Here is a 24,389-nt window from a genome sequence, read left to right as displayed (position 1 = left end):
AACAGGATGAGATGGTTGGATGGTATCACCGACACAGTGGACATGGGTTTGGGTGAACTCCGGGAGTTGGTGATGGACAGGGAGGCCTGGCGTACTGCAGTTCATGGGGTCGCAAAGAGTTGGACAGGACTGAGCAACTGAACTGAACTGAACTGATGGTATCTAGATGAATAAGTAAGCCCAACTGTGCTCCAATAAGTTTTTCTTTATAAAACAAGCCTGGAAGTGCCAAGGAGATTTGTTTCACAGCATTTTGCAACCCCTGTAGGTATCTAATGAACTATAGGGAGAAAGCCAAAAAAGCAAGTTAAATGATGTGAGAAGGTGGTTTTGGGGTTTCATGCCACCTCCTCATTGAAGATAGACCCTTGAATAATTCTTCCTAAGCACTGTATTATCATCGCTGTTGAGAATTATATCACACTCTAAACACTATAATTTACAGATGATCCTTTAGTCTTCTTTCGTGGTGAAACTCTGTTAAGAGTAGAGGCATGCTAAAGCAAGGGACTGTTTTTGAAATGTTGTTTTCCTCTTTGCCATGATTTTATTAAAATAAATGTTAAGTAGTGTTAGTGGCAATCAGCATATGTTTGGGATTCCTTCTCTATAATGGATACAGCATTAGTAGATAAAGTTGGAAATGAGCAGAGAGTAAGAAATCTAGACCTGAAATGATATAGTTCATCCCCAAGCCCCCTTCTCCCCCTTTTCATGTTTATGGTTAAAGAATGAATAATAGCCAGCTGTTTGAAAAGTCCTTAATCTTTCTATTCCTATTTCAGGGCAAACACAGTATTTTAAAGATGCCTTTTCAGGAAGAGATGCAAGTATTATGGGGTTGCCACTGGCTTTTTATTATGGAATGTATGCGTACGCCGGCTGGTAAGTTGATATCACTATCAACTGGTGATTTGGATGATTCATTAATTCCTTCAAGTACTTCAAGTGCCAAGTGAGCTGCTAGGTAATTGTGAACAGCCGTAATTCAACATGCTATGCTGTACTTGAAGAGAGGAAGGTAACGTAGCTCCCTTCACCAGGCCAGGCACTGTGTATACAACTCAACACAAAATCACTGAGGTTTCCAGTCAAGGCACATACTAGATTTAACTTGATAATGTAAATTTAACATGATAATGTAAAAAATAAACAAATGTTGGGTCTTGAGAGCCAATACAAATCACTTATAAGTATGGATCAGTAAGGGCGTAATAGTGCCGAAAGCCATTAAAGAATAGTACTTTGTTTGTCAAAAAGCCTGCCAAGCTGAAGCTCCAAGGTCTGCTCAAATAGTGATTAGTTGATTTTTTTTTTTCCACCTTCCTATGAGAAAGAAAGAATTCAGATATAGAAATAAGTAGCGTGTTCCCAGGAGGTAAAATGGTACTCTAAAGGCAAGAAGGAGTAAACGGGATAGCGAAATCAGATGTACTAGATAGTCTGATACATTTTAAAGGACTTTATGCATTCCTTAAAATTTCCTCGACATTTGAAAACAAAAAATGCAGAAAAGATGAATAAAACCACAGTGGCATAGGTACATTTCCGTGGATCCATGTCAAAGTGTGATGACATTTTGGTTGAAGCACTAAGCTTTGTATTTATGTCTTGTTTTGTTTAGGAACTTAAATAACAATAACCATGGTTCTGAGTGGGAATTTTTTCTAATTAAATTTTATTGATCTAGTAAGATTCAGTTGAGGTGATTATTGCAAGAAATGCCACTAGAAATGCCATTATTTAAACATCAAAATGATTGTAGTAAAATTAAATTTCAGTTTTGAAGTAATTAGTAGCAATATTTCTTTAAAAAAATAATTTATCGAGCTAATTGTACAGTTGCAGTTGGAATGTTCTATGAGCCTAAAAAAGCAACAAATTATACTAGCTTAAAATTATGTAAATGCATCTCAAATACAAACACAATTTCTTTTTGTTCAGTTTTTAGGATTTTATTCTCTAATGCATGGAATATAAAAATATATTTTTCAATAAATGAAATTTTTACCCTATTAATCTCACTGAATTATGGAAATTCAGAGCACTAGAGGAGGATTAGGAAAGTAAAGGAACTAAAGATTTTAGCATGGCATCTGAAGCATAATGTTTGAAGTTCTTAGAAAATTGTAGCTCTGAAGAGTCTAGCATAAAATATTTGTGTACTTTTGGAATATTTTGATAGCCATTGTGTATGTGTGTTAGTCTTAGTATTTTTGAAGTCTTTATTTTTGTCCAAAGCACAATGTGGTGCTGAGCAAGAAAAAAAAATTAAAAAAGGAGTTGTGCTCCCAGGGTTAGCAGTGGAATCATCTATTCTATGGCTATTCAGCCTGATCAGAGCTCCAGTGCCCTGGGGCAGTGGCCAAGCCCTGGGAGGGTCACCAGGAGGGGCCAGAGCAAGTTGGGGAGGTGACAGAAGCTTTCAGTTAGAGCCAAGTGTTGGGGGCTTGGTAGTATTCAGTCAGGAATGTGGAATGTGGAGATCCTCATGAGGGAGTTTTGATTAATTCTATTGAATGAAGTTTCTTTTGCCTGTGAGTGCCATGCATCTGTTCCCACGGAATCTTAAAATATTCTTCTACCCGACTCACTCCCCTACTACAAGGGCTGAATACTCAAGTCACCTGCTTTATGGAGAGCAAATCTTCACTTTTGTAAGCTTTTGAGGGCTGATAGCTTTCTCCAAGTATAAAGAGTCTTTTCATTTTGAATTATCTTATTATCTTAATCTTTAGTTTTGTTGATACTAAACCCAAAATGTTACTCTTGTTAGAAAGATTTTAAAAAGACAGTTTTGGTGGTATAAACAAGAGTCCAGCCAAACTTAAAAATGAGGTGGAAGACAAGAAGCTTTTATGGGATGAAGAGTAAGGAACAAATAAGAGAAAAATGGAAAATGAATGTAAAACAGGGAAATAAGGGTAGAACTCAGGGTTGACTTGCAGATTAGTGGCTCCATCTTAGACATAGAAATTTATTTCAGTACTCTGTTTACAGGGCAAATGGGGTTTACATGAACCCTTGTTTATATTATACTTTTCCTCATAGAATCCTCATGTCCATGTCCTATTTTAAAGAACAGGAAACTTGGTTTTCTTATATTCTAGAGGGTTCAGTCATAAGACATTAAGGCCAAGATTTTAAATGAATGTCATCTGATACAAGTGATTTATGTATGGGACAGATAAATAACTGTATGTCTCCAACAGCTGTTCAGCTACCTGAATGCTGCTTTGCAGGTAGGTAGAAATAACCTGCTTGTTAATATGTGGCCATCCGTCTTAGAAAAAGGGAGCTGTGTTTAGAAGAAATAGTCTGCTGGTTTGGAATTCCAGAGGAAAAAGTTAATATCTGGATATAAATGGAACAAGATGGAAACTAAAAGAGTGCCCAAAGCGGGAGTTATGTGGTCACTTTCCAAATATGATCCTGCCTCTCTGACCTTTCTTTGTCTTTCATGATGGAATTAAAAGACTATGTTGTGGAATTATAAGTGGGGCACCATAAATGAGCCTCCACTCCCTGTGCTCCTGCCCTGACAATGTTTGATGCAAAAATAAAAGTGTAGGGGGCATTGCAAATAAGGAGACAGAATCAGTCATTGTCCTCAGAACTTAACCACCCACAGTGTAAGTAAAAGCAGCGAGACCCTTGTTGTCTGGGAGGCCTTGTTCGTTTAGCAAGTCACCACCTACCCATTGAATCGGAAAAAGGCAAGGCCAGAACTTGGATGCGAATAGAGCAGGCTGTTGGTGTATGAGGAGTGCTGGACCTTTTTAGAATGATGAAAACTCCTTCACAGAAACATGATTGGGGGAAAGAAATCATTAACCCAGCCAGGTCACAGAGGTGGGTCAGAACAACTTTAATATTATTGCCAACGTCTGCATTCAGAGAAATATGTCAGTCTCCCTGTGGCCCAGGGGAACTCAACCAATTTCAGTCCCATATCCTGATCCAAAGCTAAATATTGCTTGGTGGGAATTTTTTTTTTTTTTTTTTGAACCGTGTGATAGGAAATAGTTTTTCATTGTGTGTGTGTGTGTGTGTGTGTTTTCCCTTTAAATCGTATCCTCAGGGGATTTAGTCTTCTAAAGCATCTGCTGGGATTATTTTCTAGCATTGTGTGAAATCTAATCTAAAGAATAAGCTTTATTTTTAAAATAATTCATAGTTGGGTATTAGAATGCATTGCTAGCTTTGCGGTGCCTTTTATACGCAATCATGGAAAAGCTGGAACAATAGATCTTGTGAACATTCTCTAGAGAACTTGAGTAGATGTATAGAGAACGCTACGGATGCGTGACTGGAGACTAGGAGAGCATAAAGGTATATTTCCCACAGGATGTGAATGTTTGGACCAAAATAAGAAGCTTTCTCCTTCCCACCCTGCTACCATGTCCCAAGTCCTTTCCTTTTCTCTATGGAAAATATTTGAAATTGGGTTATTTTTTCATAAATATTTCCTTTCTTTCCTTAACGTTGTTGGAAAAAGACCAGTTTCTAAAACAACTGTTTAGAAGGAACTGGCTATTTTTGAAGTGAGAGGCCTGGAAATATTTCTAAGTGTGTGTGTGTGGTTTTTGTGTGAGTTTTTTTTTTTTCCCTCCTTGGATTTTGTTTTGTTCATTTTCTTCTTGTACTTCCCATTGCCTTGGGCTTATAACAAACGCATCAAATCCCTCAGAGTGCATATTCCAGATATAAGTATTGATTTTTGCTTGCCTTCCTGGTATAACTACAACCTCTATTTTTAGAAAATTACTTTCTAGTCATTAAAAAATATCCTTGGCTGCTAACCTTTTAGATCACCTTTGTTGCTACCGTTCTCTCAGATATTCAAATGTTTCTGCTTCACATATAGTCCTTAAAATATCAGACACCTTAACTTTATTAAAATATAAACTGAATCATATTAAAATTTTTAAGAGTTTGAGAAAAAATCGGTATGAATTGACAGCATCCTATCTAGCAGATAGAACGGAACTCCAGGGAGCTGTACAAAAGAGAAAGCTTTTTATAGGTTGAAAGGGTGTGAACAAAAAAGTTATACTAAGCTAAAAAACAGGTTGATTATTACGGAGTTATTTTCATTTAGGGGCTAGCAAGAGTCTACCAGGCAGAATACTTAAATAATGCAATTCCTAACTGACTGGTTTTGGATTCCATTTCTGGGAGGTGTGAAACTTTAACTGAATTATGTTTTGGTTTGGTGGCATGAGGCTTAAGCATAAACGACTCCATTTTGGGCCTGTTGTCTTGGCTTTCTTCAACTATGAGCATCAAGTGCCTGCTTGTGAATAAAGATGGAATAAGACAGGTTTTCTTATCTTTGTTTTAAGTTATGAGATACTTTAAGTATGTTAAAGGCTGATGGACTATATTCTAGTCACTTGGTTTTAGATTATATAGAGAATTTGTTCCTATTGACCGGTGCTTCTGTGGACCTATGTAATGGCTATTTTATCTTCTAAGGAATAATAAGAACACGGAAGAGTACAATGAAAATATGACTTTTTTACTTTGTGGACATTTTCTAAGCCTCTACAATGAAGAAATGGAAAGGTCTTTGTCCTTATATGTCTAGCTCTATTCATTATGATCCCTTAGTTTCCCCATCTTCACGATTTGGTTATCTATGTGTGCATATCTGAGGGGTCTGCTGCATCTTGGAACCTTGAAAGAGAACTTTAAGGGCTTTAAAGGGTCTCCAGCAGTCCTTTTAGACTGGAAAAAGAAGTCAAGGATGCGAGGCAGCCACCATTCCTGGGTGGGATAAGGAGAGTTGTAAAGTGAAGGAAAGGAATCTGAATTTTTCTTGGGCCATAAGTTTAGGGTAATATTTGCAACCCTGTGGGACTAGAAAGTGAAATATCATGTGTCTAGAATGCTTCTTGTCATGTAAGAGATGACAGAAGTGTTCAGGTCTTGGGGGAAATATTCAAAATGTTATGTTCTTTCGTATCAGCCTATAGTATATTGACTAACAATGGACCTAAAATTAGCTGCCTAAATATACAAAAAAATTGGCAACTTCATAGTTACTATTATGCATAAGGCATATTTACCTCATGTTGTTCTTATAGTTGCCTTATGACTTGAGATTATTTGGATGGGATGCATATTGGAAAACTGAATTGAAAGGAAGAAGTGCAAATTGCAAATTGCAATTTAAAAGTGCAAATCTTTTATCCCATTTTTTATTTCCTATTTGCCTCAGTGTTCATATCTGGTAAGCCAATTCCCTAAAACTGAGAAATGTTATTATCATACTTCTATTTTCCTACAAGTTTTTATTGACCTGTCACCCCTACTGAAATCTAGATTCCCAGAAGCCAGAGGGCATCTTGTCCTTACACTCTATTCTCTCTCCCTGGGCACCCTTTGTACTGCAGAATACCTATCTGTAGCTCATATCTCTGTGCATATAGAGCTTTACCACACTCACATGTGTATGTGTTATACTCCACCTGGAATGTCCTTATGCCATTTCACCAGGGCTAATAGTTAAGCATTTTTGAAGCCTCAACTTGGGTGATGCCTCCTCTCAAAAGCTTTCTATGACCTGCCAGTCTGGTTTTGACCTCACCCCTGGCTACTGGTAACCTGGACGTGCTCTAGCATTGCCTCCTGTGTTGTTATATCCACAATGGACCATTCTATGAACAATGAGCTCTTTAAGGAGAGGGATTATAGATTTCCTACTTTTATTTCCCCAGTGACTAACACATAATAATCTCATATATTGCTGGAATGCAATTAGGAATCCAAAAATGGTAAAAAATAAATAAATAAATAATAATAATGTAATAATAAACATGTACCTACCCTATGATCCAGTGATCATATTCTGAGTATATGCACAAGAGAAATGATTGTATGGTCCCCAAAAGGACATGCACAAGCATATTTATGGTATCCATATTCATAATAGCTATAACTGTAAATAATTCAAATACCCATCAGTGGTAGGCTGTATTGGTGTTACATTCATACAATGAAAAGCAAAAATAAAGAATGATGAAATATTGCTAAATACAATAACATGGATGAGAGCCAACAGATATAAAGTCCAGCAAACAAACAAACAAAACACAAAGGAATATTGTATAATAGTTATACAAGCAGATATTATTAGTCTATTGTATTGAGATGAGCAAAACTAATCTATAGTGATAGAAATCAGAATAGTGGTTGCCTTTATGGGAGGATGAAAGAGATGATTGCAAAGGGCCTTGAGGGAACCTTCTAGGGTGCTGGAAATGTTTTATGTTTTGATCTTTGTTTTGGTTGTGTAGATGTATAAATAAATAAAAATTTATCAATATACATTGAGATTTGTTTGCTGTTTATACATTATACATATTTACACATTTACTGTTTACATACTGTTTACATGTTTATACATTAAGATTTGTTCACTGTTCACTAAGCAGTTTGCTGTTCATGTTATACCTCCATAAAAAAATTAAAAAATAGAAAAGAACTCCATAAATAATGTTTAATAGAAAAAATAAAATGCGGGAGCATTTAGTGTTGGAGAATTTCATCTTAGGTTATTTGTTTATAAAATTTTTATAATTCTGAGTTTGATTATAAATATTTAAAATGTGAAACTTTGGATAGTGATCATAAAGTTTATTAATGGTTTGTACTTTATGTATGTCTTTTTAGGTTTTATCTCAACTTTGTTACTGAAGAAGTAGAAAATCCTGAAAAGTAAGTAGTTATATTTACTGTGAAATATTCATAAGGAATAAAATGTAAGGTTATATGGTTAAAAAGTGGACCTAAAGAAGGAATTCAGCAGGGGCTAATTAGCTTTCTCATCATCATCATCATCAGTGTCTTGGGCAGTAAAATGTACTTGATTTTATCGTAAGTTAGATGTAAATAACTTTATTGTGTATTCTACATCCAATATTTAAATTGTCTGATTACCTGAAAGCATAAAAGAATAGATTTATATTTTAGGTAATTCATTTCTTAAAAATATACATACAACTTAAAATGGACTCTTGGCTGCTCACAAATGTTCCGTAATTTGTGAACTCCAAAACTTGAGTATTTCTAGGATTCATGTGAATTTTTTTCATAACTATCCAACTAAGGAGAATGATGTAATTAATGAACAAGTAGTTATGAAAGCCTGTAAATAGCTGTAGAATATCATAGGAACTTGTAAATTTGAGAAGCTGGACGACTACTTTTACTTTTTGTTGTTGATAAGAATCCTTTTATAATTAGGTGGCATGATGGTTTATATATGTTCCAAAATGAATTATTTTTAATCTAGAACTTTGAAAAATGAATTTTTATGATTTGTATAAAAAATGGACTTTATACAGGAAAATCACATAATCTATGGCCAGAAATCCAAAAGAAGGACAATTGAAGTAGTACAGTGTAAGATAAAGACAGAATTTTGAAGCTATTTAATTCATCTGACTTTTATTAAATATCTACCATGTTCCAACTATTGAGCATCATCTTACATGATGAATAAGACTTGCATTCAAGATTTTATTGTCTAGTCATTGAGTCAAATATGTAATCAAATAACTGTAACATGGTGTGATTGGTACCACAGTAGATTATTTTCTCAGTCTCACAGAGATGAAAGGAGGAAATATTATCTAGAGAGATGTTGCTTATACAGAGACTCAGATGATGAGTAGGTGATTCTTGTTGTTTAGTTAAGTTGTGTCCGACTCCTTTGTGACCTCATGGACTGTAGCCCACCAGGCTCCTCTGTCCATGGAATTCTCCAGGCAAAAATAGTGGAGTGGGTTACCATTTCCTTCTCCAGGGGATTTTCCAGACCTGGGGATTGAACTCATGTCTCCTGCATTGGCGGGCATATTCTTTACCACTGAGCCACCAGAGAAGCCCCAGGTGTTCCTTAGGTAATAAAGGAGAGAGAGAAAAGAAGATAAAGGGAGAGGAAGGGACAGACTTTGAAGAAAGGGAAACAAGCACGAAGGTGAGTCAGTATGAAGTAACCTGGACTTCAGAGAACATGCCTAAGGGTTGACAATTCAAATGAAGGTAGACTAAAGTTCTGGCGGCAAGTATATTAGAAGCTGATTAAATCTGGCCAAATACCAGAGTTGTCAGAATTTTGGACACATAAACCAGCATGTGTGCATGCTAAGTCAGTTAGTTATGTCTGACTCTGCAACTCTATGGACTGTATGTAGCCTGACAGGCTTCTCTGTCCATGGGATTCTCCAGGCAAGAATACTGGAGTGGGTTGCCATGCCCTTCTCCAGGGGATATTCCCGACCCAGCAATTGAGGTTAAAACAGTATTTCATACTATCTGATGTAACCTTTATGCAAATTACTTTATGCAAATTTAAACATGTGAAAAGGTTCTTTTATTGAGAAATATAAATTTATAGCAATCTTTTTATCTTTATAACTAGAACTGTGGTTGAGAACATATATTTACCAGAAACTAGTTTTTCTAGCATTACTCTGAAATGATAAACTACATTTTGACTCTAAATCTATTGATTACAGAGATAAATAGGTTGCTCTGTTGTTTTTTTTTTTTAAATAATTCATGTGTAAGTAGCAATGTGGAGAAAAGACTTCTCTTACTAGGTTTCATGTAAAGTATTTATTGAATTTGCTTTGTGTGAAAGAGATAGCTGTGGTTTATGGCTGTCTCTTAAGTCTAAAAACATTTTAAGAGACCTATTGCTAAAATCCATTATCAGAGATAATTTCTTCTGAAAACAAGGGCAAACTGTCGGTTTGGATGTGAACCCATAATATAACATTTATGACATGGTACCTCAGTGGCATGGAGATAATTCATATTCTTTTTTAATGTTATTTAATAATTTCAGCATAGGTTTTGTTTTCAATGTATACAATAATACTATTGTGCATATTAAGCATATCAAGACTATGCCATTATTAGCTTGATCTGAATTTTTGATGTATTCTGTCAGAGAGATGCCAGTCAAGGATTCTCTTTCTCCCCTTTTCTTTTTCTTAAAGAGCCTTAGTTTCACACATAGATAATGTCCATGATCAATAGATATACAAATACTAAAGAACTTTGATGTATTGGTTCAATGATTTTCCATCATCATCATTGTTGCAAAGAGATTTCCTCATCTCAAAAAGTAATCATAATAATAGTATGTGTCTTATTGGATTGTGGTAATGAGTTGATATGTATAAAGAATGTAGATTAGTGACTGTTATTTTAATCTCTACACAATTGGTTGTTGCTAATACTTTTATATTCTTACTTTTGGAACAAGGTAAAATATTACTCCCATAAGAATGTTTTCTAGTTTTCAATGTCCTAAGCAATTCTTTTTTTCTGGTGTTTTTGAAGGAAATACAAAAACATTATTTCATACCATATTGAAACTTGTATAAGACTAAGGTTGTTATCACTGGTTACATTGGATGAAATGTTGTCTTTTATTGCAAATTATGATTCTTCAAATTTCATTAACTCTTCCTAGAATATTTTTAATTTAAAATTATAGTTTAAGCTCTTAAACTAAGGAACTTTTCAGGAAAGAGTACAGATCCCTAGATTTTTAGTTTAAGATGATGAGTAACTGCCAAGACTTCAGCTGAAGAAAGAAACCTCTGATTTCTTTCTGTTCTTTTATGTTAGGTACTCAGATATTCCATTTTTTTGCATGGAAGATTCTTTGTAAAACTCAGACAACACATTTATTTTCTCAGAATCAGAATATGAGAAGTTTGCAGAATCCCCTTAATAAAAAGTACTATGGAAAGTACCTAATGGAAAGTATTAATTTGTAATATGTATTTATCAACCAATATTCAATGCATTAATTTTAAAAATAATAATCCTCTGAAATGTTGACAGTTAATCCAAGTCTTTTAAAACTCATAATTGTTTAAAAAAACAGACTGCTTTGGGAAATATTGATGGTTGAATATAGAGAACAGATGGTAAAATTATGCAGACCTTGTCCGGCTGTGTAATTTGTATTATTTTGTAGGGAGACACAGCTCTCAAATACCTTTAGTTACAAGGGAGAATAATTATTATTCCATCTCCTTTGTGACGTGCCAAGATAAATGTGCTTCCCAATCAGTCAGGGGTGCATATGTCCAGGTGTGCTGTAATGGGCAGCATTCTGGCAGCTGGTGAAGTGAATCATCAGCTGGAGATACAATACTTTTTACTGTCCTTTTCCACCTGGGCAGTATAATTTCCCTAAAATTGTGACCTGATAGAAAAAGAGATCATTAATTTAGATCAGTGAAAGTAGTGATGTGGTTTAAAATATACAGAATGTAGAATAAGGTTTCATGATCACAATTAGTTACCCTTTACATATAATTTAATTTCAGTGGAAATCTTTCAAATTAACTAACATTGCTCTATGGAATAATTTCTGAACTGCTATTATGACTATGACTTATAGAACAGTTCCTTAATGTAGCAAATGAGAGATACACTGGGAAATTAATGGAATATTAATAATGGAATCCAAATAGCTCATGACTTCTTTCTTAAGTCTCATCTATTCTTTAAAGCTTATAAAACACTAAAATTTGGGGCAAAATTCCTGTTATGTGATTATATTTGTAGTGTTAAAAAATGTTCCCATGGTGTTTCTTATAATTTATATTTTCTTCTCTAAAAGTGGCTTTGGATCTATGGAAGGAGTTATTGTTTCAGATTAGATCAGATCAGATCAGTTGCTCAGTCGTGTCCAACTCTTTGCGACCCCATGAATCGCAACACGCCAGGCCTCCCTATCCATCACCAACTCCCGGAGTTCACTGAGACTCACGTCCATCGAGTCAGTGATGCCATCCAGCCATCTCATCCTCTGTCGTCCCCTCCTCCTCCTGCCCCCAATCCCTCCCAGCATTAGGGTCTTTTTCAGTGAATCAACTCTTTGCATGAGGTGGCCAAAGTACTGGAGTTTCAGCTTTAGCATCATTCCTTCCAAAGAAATCCCAGGGCTGATCTCCTTCAGAATGGACTGGTTGGATCTCCTTGCAGTCCAAGGGACTCTCAAGAGTCTTCTCCAACACCACAGTTCAAAAGCATCAATTTTTCAGCACTCAGCCTTCTTCACAGTCCAACTCTCACATCCATACATGACCACAGGAAAAATCATAGCCTTGACTAGATGAACCTTTGTTGGCAAAGTGATGTCTCTGCTTTTGAATATGCTGTCTAGGTTGGTCATAACTTTCCTTCCAAGGAGTAAGCGTTTTTTAATTTCATGGCTGCAGTCACCATCTGTAGTGATTTTGGAGCCCAGAAAAATAAAGTCTGACACTGTTTCCACTGTTTCCCCATCTATTTCCCATGAAGTGATGGGACCGGATGCCATGATCTTCGTTTTCTGAATGTTGAGCTTTAAGCCAACTTTTTCACTCTCCACTTTCACTTTCATCAAGAGGCTTTTGAGTTCCTCTTCACTTTCTGCCATAAGGGTTGGTGTCATCTGCATATCTGAGGTTATCGATATTTCTCCCGGTAATCTTGAATCCAGCTTGTGTTTCTTCCAGTCCAGCGTTTCTCATGATGTATTCTGCATATAAGTTAAATAAACAGGGTGACAATATACAGCCTTGACGAACTCCTTTTCCTATTTGGAACCAGTCTGTTGTTCCATGTCCAGTTCTAACTGTTGCTTCCTGACCTGCATACAAATTTCTCAAGAGGCAGATCAGGTGGTCTGGTATTCCCATCTTTAGGAGTTATTAAATATTTTTATGTGAAAACACAGTGAATATCATTAAAATTTTGTAGTAATATAAAATTATTTCATTTAATAATTATTTATAGCATGGTAACTGGCTCCCCAAACAATAAATATTAGAGTAAGAATCATATTTTGAGGAGCACAAATGTCTAAAGTTTGGACCATTAAGGTGATATATAGTCCCAAGGAATATCTGAATTTTAAAATGATATTTCCCCCCAAAATGAAGTGTGCAATAGTAATAATTGTTAATGTGTATAGTTGTTCTTAAAAGTCAAAATGTTTTTATTTGAAAATATAATGAGTTTTTGCTTCATGACATTACTTTTCTGGCAACTGTGCAATCTATCATTGTTCAAAAAGTTACATGGTGCAAAGAACATATCATTGAGATGTATAATGTTTGTAATCCTGCTTTCACATGGATAAATCATGTCTTGTGTTGATGAAAGCCAAGAAATGGATTGCTTTAGTTTGACCTTGGGGGTCTGAGATTAGTCAGTCTGTCTATTAGACTTGTTCCAGTGTTCTTCTCACTTCATTTATTCCTTCTGTTCTGAAGAGTTGGAAATAGTAGACTTGGAGAAAGTCAGTAAGCCTTGATATCATCTGTCATTACTGAAGAGCAGGCTATCAACATGCTATGATTAATCAGCTTTAATAGAAGGTTTAAATAATCAGAGTGTCAAGTTTAATTAATACTTTGCCTGCTTTCAATTTGTATGAATTGATGCCTGAAAGTCATCACACCTTATACCAATGATAATTTAGAAGAGGAGAAATTTGGTTTGGGAAAAATGCCCAAAGACCTTTAAGGTCCTGGGATCGATCAGAGTGGTTCATAAATGGTCCATAACCATGTTATTTACATTCAGTTCAAATGATGCAGTCTTAAATTCTTAGTATGTATGTTTTTATCCTTATTGATTTGTAGTAAGCCAGAGTAAAGGCATTTGTTAATAATATTTTATGATTTTATATGCCTATTGCTTATAGGACATACGAAACTGTTAATATGATTAAAGTCATGGTAAAACAACGCAATTTAAAAATTGTCCAAATATGCTGAAGCAAAATTGCATGACAAAACATTAAAAGTTGACTTGAAATCTTTTGTCTTGCATTTTGGCATTTAAAGGATGTAATTTTCTATGAAAGACAAGTCTTCTTAAATGCTTTCTAGCTTTCTAATGTAATAGTTGCTAGAAAATAGCATATAGTGTATATATGCACAGATTATAGTAATATTGTTTTGTGATCTTTTTAACATTAAAAAGTAATATTGTTTTCATTCTTAGAGTATTCCCAAGGTGTCTTTTATAAATACTTAAATGTTATATGCTCTTAAGGTATGTAAACTAATTTTCACAGAAAATTACCTCACTATAGGTAAATGTATCTAGAAAAATACGAATTATTAAGCAGAATTAATTTGTAAAAGTCTTTGCCACATGAGCTTCTTAGACATGATGTCTCCTAATGAAGCTAATTTGTAAAATTGAGTTTATACCCAAGTTTACAAAGATTTCTTTGGCAAAATGAGGCATCTCTTTATTAATGGCAATAAAGCATTGCTAGGATTATTTTAATATGTGACAGTGTTTCTCTTCAATTGTTGAAATAATTGAAACCTAAATTGAAATCATTCTACTTTATGTATTTCTTCTGGAAATATATATAAAAAGTTTGGCAGATGTATTTTTAACTATTTTCAGAGTAGGAGGATAATTATGCTGGTTGAGCCACTGAGGCAGACAAAAGATCAGGATTTGTACAAATGACACAGAGAAGAGATGATTCTGTGTTCAGAGAACAAGGTCACCAAGTTACTCCTCCTTGCCTTTGTGCGGTCTAAAAATTTCTCTCTAATGGAACATGAGGTTGATGTACCCTGCGATCACAATTTTCGCATTTCTCAGCTTCACATATGCATAAATTTGGCTCAAACACAGCTTGTTCATGTAAGGCTAAAGTGTCAAATAAGTGGTGCAGAAATTACAGGATTATGTTATAATATTTTATCAAGCAGTAATCAAAGAAGACAGATATTAATCCTTCATGTGCTTTGTGGAAGTTATTTAGAATATTTTATTTATTTTTATTTATTATTATTTTTTTTATTTAGAATATTTTAATTTTTAGGATTCGAACCCTATTATGAGGCAAAAATCTGAAGGTGAATGCTTTTGACTGTTCTATGTCCTTTCAATTTAGTTGTCTCTAAATTTGAATTTTAATTTTTTTGAAGTTTATGTTTTGAGTCTAAATCCATAAACATATGTTTTAGGAACAATAGTGTTGGTTCTACCCCATGTTTCTGTTCCCATTAATTATATGTAAAACAAGAGACCGCAAGTGGTATGATGAATAGAATCAAAGAATTTCAGAACTGGAGGGGGACTTTGCATGCTGTCTAATCTAACGCTTTACCAAATATGAATCTCCTCCATATCTTTAAACAGATAAAATTCATATAAGAAACATTGGGAAACTTACTGTAGCCTTTTTGAACTGGGGTACCAATATTTTTTACTTGCATCTGTTGATTATCAACATGCTAATTTCTATAAGCATTTTAAACATTGATAAATTGGCTGGCTGGCATAAATAGGGTGGATCAAATGTCTTGACTTTATTAGGTACAACAAGAATGTCCTTTGGGGGCTTCCCTGGTGGCTCAAGACAGTAAAGAATTTACCAGCAATGCAGGGAGACCCAGGTTTGATCCCCAGATCAGAAGTGCCCCCTAGAGTAGGAAATGATAACCCACTTCAGTATTCTTGCCTGAAGAATTCTATGGACAGAGGAGCCTGGCGGGCACCTGTCCATGGGGTCGTATAGTCGGACATGACTAAGTCACCAACACTTTCAAATGTCATTTAATTCCTCAAACCCTAGATGTTGCAGAGTTAGAATCCTCTTATCTGAAAGGAAATACCTTCCGCAATTAGAAGTAATGTTGGTCATTAGATTGTCTCCTTCTTTTGAGTTCATCACTGTAGGAGCTCCCATCATCAGTATTCTGCTTTATGCAGATAAGCTACCCTTCTCTATGCCTGGATTTGAAAATCAATGATTGTACTCAAAAGATGGCTCATAACTAAATCTTACATTCTGGATTATACTAGGTAAAAACTTATTAGAACACTAATATCTAGTTCTTGAACTGCTGCTTGGTATTCATTTATTCGTTAAACAGAGTTTAAGATTCTCACAAAAATAGATGGATATCCCATATTGTTCGTCATGGGAAGAAATAAGATGTGGGTAGGCCACTAGCTGTGTGCTTGCCATGCCCTGAAATAATTTTGACAATTTTGTTCTAGTCGTATTCAAACATTGACTCAGCTTATCGATCTACTCAGGAAAATGAGCAACTTTTGAATCTGTATAGGTGTAAGCTAAAAATGTATTCCAATAATGTAAACATCTAAAATGAACCCAGTAGAGTTGAGACTTTCCAGTTAAGCAACATTTCCTTCAGTTTTATGAACTATAAAAATATTTACTTACTGAATCTTTGAAAATAGCATTTGCTCAGGGAATAAAAATTCTAATGTTGTCTCCTCTTAATGAGATGTTTCACCTTGGGCAGACCTCTAAATTTCTTCTGAATCTTTATTAACCCCCCTTTAAATAGAGGGTATTAATCCCTATATTGTGGTTCCCATGGGGTTGTAAGGATAAAATATGTGAAAATAAAAAAATGTTAAAGAGCCTGACAAGTAATATACAAATACCATCTGCAACTCAAACCTATGTTCTTCAAAGATTAGAATATATAATAATCTTTGGAAAAAATTAGAGGATTCGCATAATTGTTTTATGAACAAAGGTGCCTTTTCAACACACATGACCTATTAATCAGCTTGGAAAGTTGTTCTGCACCATTAGCAAAGTGCCCAATTATTAGTAGTTAAAGGGTTCAGAAGATGATGAGAACTGCTTTTTATTTAATAGTTTCTAACCTCCCTCAGGTGGTAATAAGCTCATGCATCTTAATCAGAATGAATTTCTTGGCAGGTTTTTTTTTTTTTTTTCTGTCTGAACCAAATATTTGCACACCCACACCCATACTGTCTTCATCACTCCACTGGCCAATGGTGCTGCCATAATGGATGAACTATTTGTATTTCCAGTGCAGTCACCTATTTTTAGGTTCCCTCTCTTCCCAAGAAACTCCTTTATGAAATCTGACAAACAGGTTCTTGATCTGAGTGGCTGGTATCATGTGCTGAAATTTTTATTTCCAGAGAGGAAACTACGGAATTGACACAAAATAGAACACAAGTACTAGTTTAGCCCTGAAAGGTGTGTATGTATGTGTGTGAATGTTCACCTAATTTAAAAATGCATTATTGAAAATATGATACTTGTTATCTAAGTAATAGATGGATTACTTCAGGGTAACACTTCACTATTTTTAACAATATAATGTGTCTTATTTCCATTCTTCAGTTGAAAAAGCACATAGAAGTGAATTAACGTCTTGTGGCCATGTAATTAGTACATGAGAAGACTAGGATTATAATCCATTTTGATATAATAATGGACTATTTCTCTGGCTCCAGAACTTTTCTTTTCTTTTCTTTTTTTTTTTTTTTTAAATTCAAGTATAGTTGATTTACAATGCTGTGTTAGTTTCTGGTATACAGCAAAAGTGATTCAGTTATATAAGTATACATATATATAATTCTTTTTTAATATTCTTTTCATTATGGTTTATTACAGAAAATTGTATACAGTTCCCTGTGCTATACAGTAGGACCTTGTTGTTTATCCATTCTATATATAATAGTTTGCATCTACTAGTCCCAAACTCTTAATTCACCCCTCTCCTCCCCCTTCCCCCTTGACAAGCACATATCTATTTCTTAAGTCTGTGAGTCTATTCCACAGGTAGACTCATTTGAGTCATATTTTAGATTCTGTATATAAGCGATATCGTGGTATTTTTCTCTTTCTGTCTTACTTTGCTTAGTATTATAATCTCTAGGTCCATCCATCAGAGTTCTTCTCAAATGCCAGCTCTTCTCCTTGGAGGCAAAACAGATGTGACCCATGGGTATGCAGGGTGATGGTGTAATGCCTGACTAAGGATGTAACTTGGCTCTGAAAGAGGAAGTTTAGAGAAGGGCAGAACCTGGAAGGCTAGAATAGAGAAGTGAGGGCATCTCTGATAGCGGATGGGCACAGGGTTTTAGGGAATATTGTGTGGACTCCTTTAGCTAAAGCAAAGGATTGTGAAGATGAATAAGAAGACCCAGTTGTAGTTAATATGTGGGTGTTGGCGTGAGGTGAGCTTTATCCTCCATTACAAAAATTTAGGACCTGATCTAGGAGCCCTATGGGATGGGGTGTGTAGGGGTATGTTGAATGTTTTTGGTGTACATGAAGCAGTGATTGGGGAGGATGACCCTGGTGGCATGTTCAGTGGATTTTCTTTTTGTGACATATATACAGTTTGAAGAGAATTCCAATCGAAGAAGTCACATTTCATTCTTCTTTTATATGATTTTTTTTTTAATTGGAGTACAACTGACAACACTGGAGCTTTACAGTGTTGTTTTCATTTCTGCTGTACGTTGAAGTGAATCAGCTATATGTACCTTAGAAAAGGTAGTTGTGTCCTGGACTTGAACCATTGCTAGAGTCAGACAAGGTGAAAAAAACGTGGCAGAAAATTCTATCAAATAGCATCTTAATCTCTTTACTCCCAAGCCTAAAGATATGGACTAAACAAACTACTTAGAGAAAAAGAGTGAATCAGCATAGTCTACATATAACTCTCCTGAAAATTATAGAATTGTCTTTTTTAATGAAAAAAAAAAATGGTGTCATTTATTCTCCATACCAATAAAAGAGCAACTGAGGCTAAATTAAATGAGAAGAGGGTTCATTTTAGAATACAATTTCTATTGATATGTGTTGAAACAAAGAGAATTTGATTAGGCATTAGAATGATCAAAATCAAGCTAAACAGGTTATCATTTAGCCACAATGATTTAGATATTCAGGTTGAAAAAAATCAGAGAAACCATTGCCTAAACTTGCTTCCAGTTCTATAACATAAAGATTCTCTTTTTAGATTACTGAATATATAGGAACCAATGTGGGGAAGCATATACAGCATCACAGGTCTATATTATTGGGGAAGGTGTCACATACTAGGAAGACAGATGAAATCCAGAAATTCTTAGTTAGATTTTTAAGGTCAAATAGAAATCACAATATTGTAAAATAATTATCTTTAAATTAAAAAAAATAGTTGAAAAAAAAGAAATCCTGTATCAGAGTTTGGAAGTATTTAAATAAGATGGGTTTAAAAAATCTGACATTCAAACATTTGGATTCTAGGGGAAATGAGTGTAAGGAGGCAAGGAAAATAGCAATATCGGTACAGGACAAAAGTTGGGCTGGGAGGCAGTTAGCACTGCTAGGCAGAGTGAGATTCTCACTGGTGTAGAAAAAGCTCTGAACTTGAAGTAAGTGATGACGAGTCTGGTTCTGGAGATACTTGATTTTGTGTCTGTAACTACATCCTTTATCTTCTCTGAGCCTTTGATGTCTCAGTGCAAAAAAAGGAAGGGTAGAATAGCAAATCTTGAATTTTCTGCCAACTCCAGTATGTTCTGTGATTCTTGTAGATGACATGCAAGTACCTAGGTTAACAAGTAGAAGGTGTTTGGGGAGCATGGCCAAGGGATGAAACTTATGAGACCTCTCTGAGGAAGAAAAAGTGTCAACTGTGACCACTTTCTAGATCACATAGTGATTGGGAGATTGGACAGGACTGAAGTGTTTGAGTTACTTTAGAAAATGGTAAGAAGTTTGGATGGACGTGTAGGGGTAATAAAGCCCAATTGGCATCCACCCTCATCCCAATGTGAGAATTTATCAGACCTGAAGATATAGGGGGAGATACAAGCTCTGAAAACTGACTCATTGGGACCACCTTAACCACAGGATCTTATGATATGTGGAGTGTGCCAAGAGGAATGTAGATGTTAATACACTTGTTAGGATGATCAGTAAAATGTGATGATGAACCCTGAATCTGTTTACTAATTTTATCACATATATGATAGCTCTATTATCTTAAGTGTTAGACATTTACAATAATTAGGTTAGAATTATTGATTTATTTAGGATTGTATGCTTCCTACCTAAGGAATGAGAGTTTTTTTTGTAAAGACTTTCAAAAATGTATATTCATTCTTCTACTCAACTGTTCAGTGGATATTCATATGCTTATCTTGCAAAGTTTTGGTGACAATCAGAAACAATATACCGATGTGTCTGACATTATTTTGGTCATAGTAGATGCTTATTTAATGATAGGCCACTTACTTTTTATTTTTGTCATCAAACACCATGTCATCAGCTCTTTTGTAATCCAGTAAGGGTTATCAGATCAGGATTTGTAAACTTGGGCAAAGTATTTTTTTTTTCTTTTGCACTACTTAATTGTTGGGTTTGCAATCCATTATGACAAGGTAAAAGACACCCTTGTTTGAAATGCTTTGCCATGGGAAGCAGAAATTATCTCAGTCTCAGAGTTAGGCTTTTCCGATCTCTGACATCGGAGGCTGTTTTTCAAAGACATGTAGTATTTCATCGGTTTTCTGAGGAGTCTAGCTCATAGCTTTTAAACATCAGATGATTCTTGCAACTATTTACTCTTGTACCATGTTCTCATACCCCACTTTTAGGTATTCTTTATTCCTCTCTTAAAATTATAAACATGTGACAGATAGAAGTATCAAAAGCTTAACAATAATCATTACTGATGCAAATTTGTTGAGAATGCAGTGATGAAATACAAAGGCCACTATTTTATACGGTGTGCTGTGCTTAATTGCTCTGCTGTGTCCAACTCTTTGCAACCCTCTGGATTGTAGCCCCCAGGATCCTCTGTCCATGGGATTCCCAGGCAAGAGTACTGGAGTGGGTTGCCATTCCCTTCTCCATGACATCTTCCCAATCCAGGGATCAAACCCAGGTCTCCTGCATTGCAGGTGAATTCTACCATCGGAGTCACCATATATTTTATATGGTAGGATATACTATATTATATGGAAGATAATTTATGAAATTAAGTCTATGGCATAACAATCAAATATTTTATAATATGTGAAAAAGTAAAGCTTATAATACAATCATGTACCATAAAATGAGAAAGAGACTAGCGATTATAACGCATGATTTTTTTAAACTGAGTTGTTTCCAGAACCTGGTAGGTTGCCTATCACACTGAGCTTTTTATAGGCATCTGCTGTCCTAAAGTGTCTAAATCGTCTCTCCTTTGGCCTTTCATGACGTCATTTTCTCTTCTTTTCCAATATTGTACAGTCAAGGTCATTCATTCAACAATAGATTGCAAAGCATGTAATAATATCTCTAAAGGGCTAAATTGTTTGAATTTTCATGTTACCTCTGTGTAAAAATAGTTCTCTACCCATTTACCTTCTTCCATTCACACATTGGCATTGTTGTGGCCCAGTTTATTAGACTAACTCACTGTCACAATTAACAACACATTGAACTTGACCTTGAAAAAATAAACCACAAAGGCCTGGGGTGTTAGAACTTGAAGGAAAGTAGCCATGAAATTTTCCAGCCCTTTCCTTGTAAAGATAAAACAGTTGAAGTCAGTTGTTGGATTGGTGGGTTAATTTGCTTGTGTTTAGGAGTTTCAGTCTTGATCCGTTTCCAGTCCTCTTTCTAAACAGGTAATGATGTTTGAATTGGAGAAGGCAGTGGCACCCCACTCCAGTACTCTTGTCTGGAAACTCCCATGGATGGAGGAGGCTGGTGGGTTGCAGTCCATGGGGGTCGCTAAGAGTCGGACATGACTGAAGCGGCAGCAGCAGCAGCAGCAGCAGCAATAATGTTTGAATACAAATCTAAGAGATGGATAGGGCAAGATTGTAGCCTTGAAATTGTTAACAGTTGAGGGGAGAATATAATCATTAGGAATCACCTGTATGTCATTTGAGAAGAGAACAAAACTGCTTTTCAAATATATTAACATTTACCTACATTCGACTTTCTAAAACTGTTATTCACACACTTAATCAAAGAAGTCCCAGGCTACTTGAATTAAGTATTCTCTTCCAGGTCGTTTATTGAAGGTCTTTTAGTTGCAAAATCAAAACAGAAACTTGATGATTAGGAAATATTGAATATTAGGCCATTATAAGGAAATGGTTAGGTTTTTAAAAACTTTTCTCTAACTAATCTTTAGAGATAGACTAGTTCTTAAAAGAGCTCTGAAGTCTCTCTGAGGGGCAATATTTAATTTCCCTGCATTGATATTGTCAAACAGTCAAAATCTCACTTCCTTTATTTTGGCCTGAGGCAGGCAAAAGAGAAATTGATATAGAAGACACGATTAATTCTTTTTTTCTTCTTTGAGCCAGAAAATGACAAAAAAAATGAATGAGATAGATAGCAAAAGGAGGTCATGATTCTAAAAGACTGTTTTATAGCTGCTCGGAGTCTGATAGAGGAAAGGTTAAATGTGTTTTAAATGTATGTATTTAGCTACTGATTCTCATAATGCCATGTGATCTTGCCAGGGAGAGGGGATCCAGTGGCAAAGATGGGGGGTGGAATGGAGCTGCAAATTAAACTCAGTGATATCTCTGTCTGGGCCATGAAACTGTCTTTCTGCCAAGCCACAACCTGAACTCTGAACTGCAGCAAGGGAGAAAGCTTTCACTTGAATATGTAGGTGCTTTCAAACTGTCGAATTTATGATGCAACTCTGTGACTAAACAGAGCGGCAGTTTCCTGTTCTCTAAAAGATAGTGCTAATTCAGTTCCTACTGTTGTTATTTCTTTTTTTCAGTTAATTTTTATTGGAGCATAGTTTCCATTTCTACAGCAACTCCTCCCAGAAGTCCCCCACCTCTCAATCTGGCCTCCCCAGCTTCACATGGCTACTCCAGGGGCACCCAGGAACACAAGATACCCTGTATCTCGTTCTCATAATTCTCCTAACACACCTCGTTTATTCCGTTTTTAACTGGCTAGGACACAAATTTCCATGTGTAGTTGTGGTCAAATGATTTAGTCAAGAGATAGAACAGAAAATTTCTTTTTATGTCTTCTGTACCCTACCAGGAAATGTCAAAGTAAAACTTTATGATTTTCATAGTATTTTCAGTAACAGTCTATAGTCTCTCTCCTTTTATCTTAATAATAGATGATCATTTTAGAATATCAAAATAGGTAGAAGGAAATTAAAGTCAGCTATCATCTCATGATTAGATCAAATGTAAGTACTCATTGTTATTGATAGTTTTGTTTTGTCCCATTTGTGTGTGTATTTGTGCCATGCATGTATTAGTAGAGGTAAATATACAGAGGCATTTTTTCATAACCTTGGCATTTTAATATGTACTTACTTGTTTGCTTATATATTGGCAGTTTCTCCTGTGTCACTCATTGCTGCATCCGCAACAGTTTGAAGAAACTATGAAGTCTTCTCTGCCATCTAGATTTGCTGTTTGTCAAGCTTAACTCTTTCTTTTATCTAGATCTATCTCACTTTTTAAATTTCATGTCGTTATTTTCCTAGATCTTTAAAATCTAATACCATTTTTAATGGTGGTATAATATTTTACTGGGTAGGTGCATCAGTATGTACTCATTTTTCTTTTAGACATTGAAAATGTTCCCAGTTTTCTTAGTCTAATAATGTTGTTTTTATGTATTTAATATGTAAATCTTAGTATATAGTCAATGATTTTCTTAGGAAGATTGATAAAAGAGCCTTTTACTGTGCCAAAGGCAATGAAATTTTAAAAGGCCTCTTTTTGCATTACCAAGTTGCTTTCCAAAATGGGTACATATATCAATTTCCTTTCCCAATAGTGATAATTAAGAACACTTAATCAGCATTGTATCATTATTTATAAAAAATCTTTGTTAAATGAAAAGCAAAAGTTAAACTTCCTTAAGTTCCAATTTCACACAAGAGGCTTAATACTTCTTCCTTGTCAGGTAGCTGTGTGGATGCCACATGGGGGCATGAATAGTCATGATTCAACAGAATTCTTTGTATATCATGGGCACTGATTCTTTATATCCTGTTGTTTTTTTTTTTTGTAAACATTTTATGAATTTTTCATATAAATAAATTATTCTTTATGATTCAACTTATAGAACTTTGAATTTAAATATAGTAACTAATAAGTAAAATGTTTAAATATTTATTACATTTAAATGTGGGGCTTCCCAAGTAGCACTAGTGGTAAAGAACCTGCCTGCCAATGCAGGAGACACAGGAGATGCTGGCTAGATCCTGGGTCAGGAAGGTCCCCTGGAGGAGGAAATGGCAACCCACTCCAGAATTCTGGCCTGGAGAATCCTATGGACAGAGGAGCCTGGTGGGTTACAGTCCATGGGGTTGGAAAGAATTGGACATGACTGAAGTGACTTAGCAGCAGCAGCACATTTAAATGTAACCATTAAAAATTTTTTCTGTCTATCGCTTTTATATCATAACTGTTTCTATATCCTAGATCATTTAAATTTCACTCATGTTTTGTTTGTTTTTCCTTGATTTTTTTCCATTGAACATTTTGTCTTATCTGAAATGGATTTCTTCAAGTGTGATCCATCCAACGTATCCATCTATCCTTTATTT

The 24,389-nt window shown here is 35.2% G+C and overlaps 1 protein-coding gene across 2 annotated transcripts in view; it reads left to right on the top strand.

Moving 5' to 3' along the window:
* SLC7A11 (solute carrier family 7 member 11) overlaps nt 1–24,389 on the top strand; it is a 141,341-nt gene that overhangs the window by 24,900 nt on the left and 92,052 nt on the right. For both annotated transcript variants that reach the window (XM_070386539.1, XM_005895834.2), the window contains exons 5-6: nt 786–885; nt 7,678–7,722. In XM_070386539.1, coding sequence (XP_070242640.1) covers nt 786–885; nt 7,678–7,722 — 145 coding nt within the window. The remainder of the gene's footprint in view (nt 1–785; nt 886–7,677; nt 7,723–24,389) is intronic.

Source organism: Bos mutus, chromosome 17 (assembly GCF_027580195.1).
Source record: "Bos mutus isolate GX-2022 chromosome 17, NWIPB_WYAK_1.1, whole genome shotgun sequence".
In the NCBI taxonomy this organism is placed as follows: Eukaryota; Metazoa; Chordata; class Mammalia; order Artiodactyla; family Bovidae; genus Bos; species Bos mutus.
This window is presented reverse-complemented; position numbering and strand designations above follow the sequence as displayed.